The 13,042-nt window shown below is 28.8% G+C and overlaps 1 protein-coding gene across 1 annotated transcript in view; it reads right to left on the reverse strand.

The window, feature by feature from the left end:
* LOC103572532 (uncharacterized) overlaps positions 1-6,178 on the reverse strand; it is a 49,257-nt gene extending 43,079 nt beyond the window's left edge. Inside the window, exons 1-2 of the mRNA XM_008551173.3 lie at positions 5,776-6,178; positions 3,106-3,343 (exon numbers count right to left, since the gene is read on the reverse strand). Of these exons, the coding sequence (XP_008549395.3) occupies positions 3,106-3,343; positions 5,776-5,778 (241 nt within the window). The 5' untranslated portion in view covers positions 5,779-6,178. The remainder of the gene's footprint in view (positions 1-3,105; positions 3,344-5,775) is intronic.
* Between the last annotated feature and the right edge of the window lie 6,864 nt (positions 6,179-13,042).

A 13,042-nucleotide genomic window follows, 5' to 3' on the forward strand; every position in this document is an offset into this window, starting at 1 on the left:
AAAAAAAGTTTAGGAATTTCCATCGAATACAAGCGATTACCAAAAAAAGCCAATTAAACTTAATTGAATTTTTAACAGTGAAAATTTCAAAGTAAAACGAGAAATGTAAAAATGAAATTATTAAAGAAGTAGATAAAATCTTTCTCTATTTCTACATTCGTAAGATCTGAAGGATTTCGTCGGGTATTTCCTTACCCTTTCACGTGCAGACTGATGCAGTTTGTAACCCCCATGGAAACCGCCCGATCCCACTACTTTTTTACTGTTCATCCTATCTTACCCTCACCTTGAACCCGGTTTTCGTCTCCTTCTCATCCTCTTTTCCTCATCCCCCTCCAGAGCTACAATCCCCGTCAACCCTCTGCTGTTCTTCAAACCCCGGGAGGCTTTTGTTGATTTAATAAACGCAACTCCCGCAGGCTTGAGAGAAACGTGCATACTTTTCATCCCACACTTTGTATGAACATCTCACTACCCCCATCTACTATTCTCTACTTTCCACTTTTACTTTTCTTTTTTCACATTATTTTTTACAAGCTTATTCTTTATTCTTCCTCTATCTTTTTATTTTCCTTTCTCGAATATATTTTTTTTTTCATATTCTCTCTTACATATCTTTCTTTAATTTAAACCTTTTATTTATTCATTGTATTTCTCTTACTTTATTTTACTGTGGAAGCGAAATTTAATTTTTTTTCTTCTTTTTTTAACTTCGACTTCAATTATACCGACATTACTCTTAAGGAATATTGATAATCTCTATGGATTATTTCTGATACAATTTTCTTGAAGAATAATTTCATTTTTTTATCGTCTGTGAAAAATAAATAAATCTGATTATATGTGTTCTGATAAAAATATATATTATGTATAATATTAAGATTTGATTATATCTAGACAGGCAACGTCAGATTTTAAGAAAATTTTCATCTAAAGATCTGACAATATCTGAGTAAATCTGGTCTAATCTTGTCAGATTTTCATGACCAGATATATTTATAAATATCTATATCTGTTAAAAAAAATATATGAATATTATAATGTGATATATTGTACCAGATATATATGAAGAACATATATTTATAAATATAGATATTTTTGCCGCCATATCTATTACATACTCACCATATATATTTTAATATATTTTTAACAATATATAGCTTTTTCATGCGGGCAAAGTACTTTTATATATAAAATCATATATTTATAGGGCGATATAAAAAATTTATCAGTGATAATATCATATGTTCGTCATCAGCATATATATTGACATTTGAAACCCTTAAAATAAATTTAAAACCAATCAAATCCTCATTCACAGTAAAAAAAAAGAATCTAAAATAAAAAAGTAAAGTCGTCTGTAATCAATGAGAATTTAATATACGTATAAATGGCAAGAAATGAAATATTAAATACGCATAGCCTTCAATAGTACTATAAACTCAGTAAATTGTAAAATTTCGAATTGCCTCCATAACTGCCTGGTATTGAATATATGAATTGCCGACTAATGATCTCGGTATTATCAGGATCGTATTATCTGCCGCATAAATGATCGTCCGATGGACAGTCGACATTGCTAAATGCATATATATATATATGTCATTATATAGTAATGATAAAGGGTAAAATGCCCGTCAAAAGTGTAATAATATATGAGCTGGGGTAGCGGTTTACTGCGGAGTTATAAAAAGGGATGTAAAAGGGAGGTTAGGGCCTCCTATGGGGAAAGTTAGCCCACAGGGGTCGGGGTTTTAGTCTCTCGCGACATAAATACAGAGTAGCCATGGCGCCATCAACAATTCATCGCTATTATTACACGAGCTCTAACGGCAACACTCTCGACAAAACGACTCCCCCGAAAGGGTTCAATGAATTTATATACGTATATATGTATATATATGACTAACACCAATGAATAGTTTCCATTGGTATAGATGAGAGTTCTCGACTCTCTAATCTGCATGACTAACTACTACAGTTTATCCCCCACTTCTCAATTCACTGTTATAGCAGTATAGCATACGTGTAAAATATATATAATTTTACTTCCACAACACGTAAAACTACCCTTATATAACTAATTCTCGGATGTTGAGTGCACGCGCTTTTGTTAAGCTTATACCAGACTCTTTAAAACTCAAGTTGTTTTGTCATGTGGATCACCACTGCTATGAATAAAAGGCAAAGAGGATGAGATACTTTATAGTGGATGCTCGGATGAGCTTGTTCCTTGTGCTTTATACCTAAATCTCATTACCCACGCGTTAAAGGGCTGTCAATTTACAATTTATAATTCAATATCTAACAAATTAATGGGGTTTCTTTTTAATTTTTCGGTTCCGAGTTCATTTCGGTGAGATTTAAAAAGCTTTAATTAATCCGAGGTCGCAGACCCGAGAGCAAAATTATTAGATTCTACGACATAGTTGATGATAATTCAAATTTAGATCATTCATTTTTGATTAATGATTTATGGAAAAATAACCCCTGGCCTAAATCACTTTGAATTTTACACTATTAAATTCCTTTATGGCGTTTTCGGATGGATCCCTATGGGAACCTAATCTAGATTCTTATGTGGGCATACATAGTTCACGATATACATAATATTTTTATGGGAATCTTTTTTCAAGTTGATTCTTAGTCTCCAAAAGATTATTCATCAATTTATTTCACAAAGAATAAAAAGTGATTTAACAGTTTAAAATTTATTTTATAGTATACAAATATGAATATCATGAATTATTCAGTTAAATATTCTCTTTGATTATTTGTGTCAATAACTCTTGTGTTTTTATAATTTGAATAAAATTTTATTTGTTTTCAGTTCATTAAACACCACCTGATACATCATCCGTCATTAATATCCGATAGATTTATTCAGAATAACAATATTATTGACATACTACACTTTTCAACAGCTCTCGATAATCTATTTTTTTTATTTTATCGAATATATTAACACGGATCATTTGGTACAAAGGAAACGGCATAAATCAATACGTAAATATACAAATTAACAAACTAAATATTAAATAGGTAAAAGTAACTAATTGGATGATTGAGCCAATAATTGAATATTCAAAAAAAAAAAAAACTTACCAACAAGTTTGCCAAATTGCGCAGGAGGTCGCCATTCAGGATAATGCCTGGGAAATCGTGCCCTCGACCAATATGTGCGTAAGATAACTTTGTAAATGGCCAATTTATCTTGACGATCTGTTGATGTACCTGTTGTCCCACATTGTGATGCCACGTTTGTTATATTAATTATTAGTAATAGTAAAATATATAACAATGTTGATTTTATTGTACGATTAAAATATATCACACGAAACATCTGTAACAGAGAAATATAAGTAATACCATTAATGGTTATTTTATAACGAGATAGTCTTTCCGTAGAACAGAGGATTTTTGACACGAGTCCAATATTAATTGATAATAGAACTTGTTATTAAATTTTTCTACTTTTCTTATCTTAGTATTTTCTGATTACTTTTTTTTTTTACAAAACATTTGTTTTTTATAAGAGAATTTTATACAAAAAACATTAAATTATACATATAATTTTTTTTGTAACATTCTGCACACGAGAAAAATTTTTGTCATGCGCCACCTAGCGGGGCCTCGGTCAACTAAATAATTTTTTTTCTCAGCGATCGAATATGAAAATTTTGAAGTATAGAATCGTAAAAATAACTAAAGTTTGAAAGATCTGACATCAAAGAAAAAATTTAAAGTCAAGTGTCAAAAGAGAATTAAAAAATTTCTAACACTCTTGACATTTAAGATCGAGACCGGAAGTATCTGACTAAATTCATACACAGATAGCAAGTATTCAAAGTTTCATATATTTTAAATAATTTAATTTCTACCAAAAATAACCTCTCACTTAGAATTCGTCTGAAAAATCATATTTTTAGTCTAGATAAAAATAATATTTAAAATCTACGTCAGTACAGTACATGTTATATTATGTATGTAACAGTTAAATCTGTAACACAGGAAATAAAGAAAATACAGTATGAAAAGCGTATGAAATAAAAAATTTACAATAAAAAAATAAAATAAGATAAGAAATAAAATAAATTGTAAAGGGAAGGATGTTATAACAAGGACATTTGTTTTTAACGAGGTTAAACTAAAAGTACCAGTAATAACTGAGTTTCTGTTGTTATATATGTACATAGTTTTATGCAGTACAATATTAAACAATAACAAATACAAGAAAACAATGCAGAAACTCGTAAAACAACGAAAAACATTACTGAAGTTTACGTCGACGTTACACCGAGTAATGAGCATCGTAAACAAAAAAAAATACACTACTAATTAGAAAAATTTATTTTTATCTATTTCTCTATATACTTTTTGTAACATTCCCCCCCCACAAAATTTTTAAACTTTCAATTGTAAATTACTCGTTAAATTTTGAAAATACGCTGATTTTCAATGAGAACTTTTTTGTAGAAAATTAAATTTTCTGTAAAAATGGTAAGAGCAACTTTTTCTGTAGGATTGATAGTTAAAAAGTTACAGGGGTTTTAAATTTAAAAATTTTGGTGCTAATGAATTCAAATGTTTATATTTATAAATAAAATTAAGAGAAAAAATTTGATCCACTTAACAAATGTCTTAACGAGATAGATAAAAAAAAAAGCTCGAGTAAAGAGTAGGTATGTGCCAACTCACGTAGATGTTACTCTCGTTGAGCCTGTTTATATCTCGTTCTCGTTTCTATTCTCGTTTCCACGAAAAACGTTATGCGTCAGTGGCCCCTTCAGTACAGTAACAGTAGAGAATATAAGAGTAAGAAGAGAAATTAAGAGAAAAGAGAAGCGATAGCAAAAGCTAAAGCTTAAATAAAAATAAAAACAAGAGTTTTGTCGTCTCTAAACTCTAAAGTCCGATGACTTTGCTAAGATTTTTATCTTGTATATTTTCCACCCCCGACAGATGGTTTAAATTATAAACTTGGCTCTGATTATCTAATGAACTCTTTTTTTTTTTTTTTTTAGACGAAAATTTATTAATTAAGACGATAGTTAATTATTAACAAGTCGTAGAAAAGCTCAGATAGTAATATGCGCTTCTTTTGCATTTATTTTTAAAAAAGCGCGAAAATTTGAATATTTGAATAATCTAATTCTTATAAAAATTTACGAGTATTTTTGATTTACCATAACTTGGTAAGTATTGAAATTAGGAATGAAACCAAAGATACCTTTTTTGTGGAAAATTAAATTTCCTATAAAAATGGTATTAGTAAAATTTTTTGTAACTTTCATGGTTTTAAAGTTATAGCGGTTTAAAATTAATTAAAATATAAATTTGATAAACTGATTTTTTTTTTTTTTATAAAAATTGTAAATATTTTGTAAACAGTTGGAGATACAAAAATTTTCAATGAGACCTTTTTTGTAGAAAATCAAATTTCCTAAAAAACATTATCAATAAAATTTTCCATTAAATGAATAGTTAAAAAGTTACAGTCACGAAATTGATAAAAATAATAAAATAAACGGAAATATACAGTTTTTTTTAAATTTTTGGTTTTAAAATTCCAAAAAAAAAGCCGATAATACTTTGCTTGGGGCTCGGTGACCCGGAGCTTTAAATAATGTTTGAATAATAAAGTGTGAATAAAGTTTTTCTTATTCAAATTTACTGAATGTGTCAGAAGAGTCGATAAAAATCTTTAAACTTCAAAGTAATTTAAATAAAAAAAAATAAATAAACAAAAAATGTGATTTATAAATTTAAACTCACCATCTTCGATCAGTTATTTCCAATAAATTTATTATAATTATTTATTAATTAATAAAAAAAAAATTTGCTTATTAATCCACGCGTCACATCACCATCGAAAAAAAAAGAACGATTATTTATTCAATATTCCGTGAAATTTTATTTTGTATTTAACAACAATGTGATTTACACACAACACGTGATCACTAAAAACTAAACACTAATTTTTTTTTGTTATTGACACGAATGACAAAATTTTTGAGTTAATTTATGAACAGAATTATTTTGAAAAAAAAAAATAAAAAATAGATTACAAAAAAAAGAAAGTGACTTGTCTAAATATTTAAAATATTATGTAGATATATATATATATTGTGATATATGTATATATAAATAATAGATAAAGTACCGAACGAGGTGAATATTGCGAGGGCTGTCGCGTAACTGGCATTACTACTAGACGAAATTCATGATGCGTCGACGTATGCGCGCCAAAGTAGATATTAAATGAACAAGTAACGTCATCTGGTGTCATTAGTGCGCATGTCAATTAGTATACTTACATTATTTGGTGCACATTAGAATTAATTGGAAAAAGACTCTAACTACTAAGAAGTCGCTAAAAACTACTTTTCAATGGCTGAATTTTAAACTTTTTCAATGAAAATTACATGAAATGTTCTTCTATGGTCAAAAATTCTATAGAATGTTATTTTTTTTAGACACAAAAATTGATTATAATTTCAATTCCTTTTTATACTTTTAAGACCAATAGAATGATATTCCAAATCTGAATTTGAATTTCGGTAAATTACCATAAAATGCGGTGATTTACGGTAAAATATGGGAATTTACTGTCAAATACCGTATTTAATAGGAAATTTATGGTAAAATGTGCGGCAATACTGAAGTATTTTACCGCGAATAACCATAAAATGCGATATTTTGCCGTGAATTAGGATCAGTTGCGGTAATTTTCGGTAATTTACGAAAAAATATCGTAGTTTACGATAAATTTCGGTAATTTACCGTAATTCGGGTCTGCTAGAGATGCATAAAAAATATACTTTCAAAATCTATATTCATTTTGTTTTTTTTTTTTTTTTTTAACATTTACCTAGAGCTATATAGACTCCCATTTATCAGATGTTGAAGGCTCAATCATAGCAGTAATAATTTATTGCTTTAGCTGTACGGTCTCTATATTGATTTTCCAGTTTCTCAAGTTGATTGACTAGTAGAAAACGTATCATAAGATCAATAAATTAAATTTAACATATTTATTAACGTAGAAACCTCAGAGGGTTCGACTAAATGACGGAGATATTCTATTAATAAACTTCATTAATTAAAAAGAAATATATATATATATGTATATGTATAGGTTTATATAAATAGATATCAATGTATATTAATAGGCATTTATAAATATATAAGAATGTATCAAAACGTATTTATAGACATTAAATGTATTAGGATGTTTAAAAAAAAATATAAAATTTTTCTCATGTCACGAAAGACTTAACATAAAAAATTGATCATTAAATATGATTCATAAAATTATTTATAGCTCTTATGAAATTGCGTCGTATATTTTGAATGCAACTTCAATTTGCCATAAAATAACCATAATAGCCAAAACTCTAAAATCTATCGTTTTTAAGTTATGGCTAATAAACTTTGGTCTATAAGGACTTTAAGGGCAGAAAAGAGGGGGAAAGGTAACAATTTTACCAGTTTACTATAAAACTAACCGATAAAATTTATCACGATTTAAAAACATAATTTTACATAATTCATTTGATAAATCGCGAAAAATGCGGGCGTGAATAAAAGAATTGAAAATTTTTTTATGGGTCCAACTTGCCCCATTAAATAAAAAAATTAATTGAGTGTTAGATTCTGTTTGAATTAAAATGGAATGTAAGGAAAAAAATTTTTAAACATTTCAATGTAATGCGATGAGTAATGACATCATATATGATGTCTTTATATCTTAATGACCTGATCTTAAATATTTTTTGTTGCAACAATTAGCAAACTCTTCGCAGAAATAATTAATTAATTATATTTTCTCATCAGACTTAATTATATCAGCAGATAAAAAAAATTTATTTTTAAATAATTAACTAATTTTGAATTATAATTAAATATTGAGGTTAAAAAAAAATAAGTAAGTTGTAAATATTTTAGTGACATTAGTGTACTCGACATAATTTTTTTTTTTTACATAAAGAAGTAACAACCACCTAACCCTATTCATTTTACAAAAGAGAACTTGAGGCTTTTTTCCTCCCCGAGCATTGCTACACGTTTTCTGAGGCTAAAAGAAGTGGAATGAAGGTACGAATGAAAAATAAAAGAGAGAATGAAGAAATTATAGAGAAGAAAAATAAAACCCCTTGACATAAATCCTTAATACAAGTCTTTTAGGACAAATGGAAAAAAAAATATCAAAAGAAATAAAAACCACTGACACTAAAATGTCAACCTAAAACATACGATACTTGACCACATGTATAGCGTGATCTCATTCTCAAGTCTTACCTTTAATTAAACCTATGTACGAACATGAAAATAAAGAATTATTTTTTAATTATAATTCAGGTCAATAAGCTTTTGAGAATAAAAAAAAATCGGATTTATAGCTTAAAACAAAAAAATATTTGTTACTTTTGATATCTTATATTTTGAGTCAGTATATCAAACTGTTTAAATCGAGATGTCGTACTATGCAATCGATTAATCTATTGAATCAATAACTCAAAATTTGAATCGGCCCCTAGCGGATCAAAATTACGGTAAATTATCTATTTTACCGCAAAATACGGCAATTAGCCGCATTTTACGGTTATTTGCGACCAAAAGTGGTAATTTAGGCATAATAGCCCTAAATAACGTAGCTTAGTGCACAGTTTTAACATTTACGGCAATCCGCGGAAAATTAAGATAGAATACGGTAATTTGCAGTAAAAAGTAGTAATTTACCGCATAACAGTACAAAATCTCATAATTTACTGCAAATTTCGGTAGAATACGGCATTTTATGGTATAATAGCACGAAATACCGAAATTTACCGAATTCTGAAAAATTTCCGTACAATACGGTATTTTACCATTAAGTATAGCTTTTTACGGAAAAAAAGGTGGATTCGCAGTAAAATGCCCCAATTTGGTTGTACACTTCCTATATTACCGTAAAATTCCATATTTTATAGGAAGTATTTATGATAATTCTTCTAAATACCATAAATTTCGGTATTTTCGTATTATACTGTAATTTACCGAAATTCGAATCTGGAAAAGATATATTTAAGATAATAAATTAATACCTAGGATTTCATAAATTAATATAAAAATTCGATTTCTGTATATTTTTATATCGACATATCAAACTCGATATATTATAAATTTAATATAAAATTTCTAAATTTGAATTTCCCATATTATTATTTCTTAATATTGAGATTTTTTTCATAAAAAAAAATTTCTGGCATGTTTTATATCACAGCCCGTCATATCAACGTCTTTCGTCTTTTCACAAGACACTGATACATAATAAAAATGTCAGAAAAAAGTTTTCCTTGATGCCTGGTTTCTTAAGCTGACCTCACTCTTTAGCCCCGAGCAAAGTCTGATGACATTTTTAAATATGCAAGTGTTTTTTACATCAAGCTTGGCGACATTTCCTAAAAGGAAAGCTTACAAATTTTTTTTTTCACGGATCGAAACGTAAATAATTTTATATCAATGTATACACTGATAGAAGGATTTGTTTAGGAGTAATAAATTGATTTATTAAATTTTTCTCAACTGACTTTTTTGGATTTAACAAATATTTAGTAATTATTAACAATATTTATTATAATGAAATAAGTAACTTCTTTATTATTAAGAAATATTTTTAATGCTAACAAAGCCTTATTAACATGAAAGAAATATTTGTTAGCACCAAACAAGGCTTGTTAATATTTAATAAATATTTCTTAGACGAATTTGTCGGTAGAGGGCTACACACGAGCCTGTAGTGGTGTACAAGTATTAAAAAAGCTATATGTGTGTGTCGTTGCGACGTCATATTGTTTACTCCGTTCTAGCTTGCATTGTTGGTTAAACGTAACCTACAACTGAAGCTCTCATATACTTAAATAATATTTATATCAGAAGTGTTTTGTAAATTGTCATCCATATTATAACTATGAAAATATGGAAGCCTTGTTAATTTTATTCAGTTCAATTTTAATCAAATATAAAACCATTAAAAACACATGTACTATCAAACGGATTTTATGTTATTTCTCAGCGTAGTTTAATATAAGAAATTTTAATTTGTTTATTCTAGTTATAGTGTTAATTACTATGAAATTGTATTTTGGAATTATAAGAACAGAAAATTTTATACGATGGTTGTTTTAGTTATTTTTGTTTATAAATACAAATATTAATGAATGTGTGTAGCTGCATGCAAAAACATATATAGATATATATTCTTGAACTGTGTGATTTTATGAATTAAATTTTAATAAATAAGTTAATAGATAATTTCTTAAATATAAAAAAAAAATTTGTTCAAATAATAAAAAATATATTAAATATAAAATATTCATTTATTAATTATTAAAAAGTGATTCATTAAATGTTAAAAAGTGATTTATTAAATACTAATAAATCATTTTTTAAATGGAAAGAAATCGTTTATTAAATATTAACAAATCGTTTATTAGATGCTAAGAAATATTTATTAAATACAAAAAAATGATGTTTAAGAAATGATTTGTTAAATATTAATAAATATTTCTTAAATAAAGCTCCGTTAAGAAATAATTTGTTAAATATTAACAAATCTTTTTTAATACTAAGAAATCCTTCTATCAGTGTAAACAAAAATACCATCTTATTAAACCCGAAAAAAATAATAATAATAATGATAAAAATTGAGAAAGAATTTGAGAACAAAGAAAATTGGGTTCAAAGGAATTTATTTTAGAACGAAATTAAAGAATGTGCAAGGGTAAATTTTCAAGGTTAACAAAACGAAGAGACAAAAAATATAAAAGTTTAAATAAAATTGCAAAGGTCCGCAGGAATTCAACGACCGACCGATAAAGCTTTTACTTGGATTTCTTTCACTTTCTACTTCTCCCTTTATTTAATTTTTTTTTTCCTCTGTATATCTAAAATTTAACAAGTTGATTCGCTAAATAATGCCATACCCAGAGAATAAGAAGTAAATTTGGATGCACATATATTGAGTTATTTATGTATTTCATGAATTTTCTTAATCCGAAAGTCTAAGCTTGTTGCCAAAATTGAGAGTACGAAAAAATAAAATGTTACGGTGATTAATATAAATTTTGTACAATTTTAAGCGAAAAACTGAAAATGGATACTAATAAGGTAAAATGAGACTATCTTTATTTCTAGTCTCGAAAAAATATGGAATGAGTTGGTCGCATTCGTAAGTACTTACCCTCGACTTCTCGGAGCTTCTTATGCTTATTCCTACCAGAGGGCATCATAATGAACAAAAAACGTTTATGGTATGATGGGTTATTTCCAACAGGAGCAAAGTTACGGGGTACTCCTCATAGAAAATCATCTCCACCCATGTCCACCCATCTCCATCCGATACTCATAGAGGTCTCAACTCAAAAAATAAATTATTCCTGGGACTTTTCATGGCTGTTCCTACTGGAGGGCATCATAATGAACAAAAAACGTTTATGGTATGATGGGTTATTCCCAACAGGAGCAAAGTTACGGGGTACTCCTCATAGAAAATCATCTCCACCCATCTCCACCCGATACTCATAGAGGTCTCAACTCAAAAAATAAATTATTCTCAGGACTTTTTATGGCTTTTCCTACTAGAGGGCATCATAATGAACAAAAAACGTTTATGGTATGATAGGTTATTCCCAACAGGAGCAAAGTTACGGGGTACTCCTCATAGAAAATCATCTCCACCCATCTCCACCCGATACTCATAGAGGTCTCAACTCAAAAAATAAATTATTCTCAGGACTTTTTATGGCTTTTCCTACTAGAGGGCATCATAATGAACAAAAAACGTTTATGGTATGATGGGTTATTCCCAACAGGAGCAAAGTTACGGGCTACTCCTCATAGAAAATCATCTCCACCCATCTCCACCCGATACTCATAGAGGTCTCAACTCAAAAAATAAATTATTCTCAGGACTTTTTATGGCTTTTCCTACTAGAGGGCATCATAATGAACAAAAAACGTTTATGGTATGATGGGTTATTCCCAACAGGAGCAAAGTTACGGGCTACTCCTCATAGAAAATCATCTCCACCCATCTCCACCCGATACTCATAGAGGTCTCAACTCAAAAAATAAATTATTCTCAGGACTTTTTATGGCTTTTCCTACTAGAGGGCATCATAATGAACAAAAAACGTTTATGGTATGATGGGTTATTCCCAACAGGAGCAAAGTTACGGGCTACTCCTCATAGAAAATCATCTCCACCCATGTCCACCCATCTCCACCCGATACTCATAGAGGTCTCAACTCAAAAAATAAATTATTCTTAGGACTTTTTATGGCTTTTCCTACTAGAGGGCATCATAATGAACAAAAAACGTTTATGGTATGATGGGTTATTCCCAACAGGAGCAAAGTTACGGGTCACTTCTTATAATATTGCATAGACAGTGTCGTCTGCCCGCATCTGCCCGTATCCGCCTGATGTCGATTTCTCAAAAAATAAATTATTCCTGGGACTTTTCATGGCTTTTCCTACTAGAGGGCATCATAACAAACAAAAAACGTTTATGGTATGATGGGTTATTCCCAACAGGAGCAAAGTTTCGGGCTACTCTTCATAGAAAGACATGGACAGACAAAACCGGGATTTTGATCCATTTTGACCACTTAGGGACCCTCTGGATGGCTTTCTTATGGAATCTTACTTTATCCTTCGCTCGATTCCGATGCAGGGGATTGAAATCTAGTTCCAAACAAAATGTTGATGCTGTGTATAGTTATTGTAGAAATTATTGTTCGCTACTAATTTTCAAGTTTTCCATCTATAGTAATGTGTTATTACCATTACGAAAATTTTGAATTTTTCCTGGTTTCTGTTTTCCATGTTATCATATTAACAACCAACTAAACAATTTGTTTATATTACATGAGTAACCAATAACACATAAATCAATCATTAAATGATATATTTATCATAAAAATATTAAAATCAAAATATTTTCGTGTGAAAGTGTTAATAAATGTTATAACATCATATCGCAGACATGCGCAAACA

This window comes from Microplitis demolitor, chromosome 4 (genome assembly GCF_026212275.2).
Source record: "Microplitis demolitor isolate Queensland-Clemson2020A chromosome 4, iyMicDemo2.1a, whole genome shotgun sequence".
Taxonomy (NCBI): Eukaryota; Metazoa; Arthropoda; class Insecta; order Hymenoptera; family Braconidae; genus Microplitis; species Microplitis demolitor.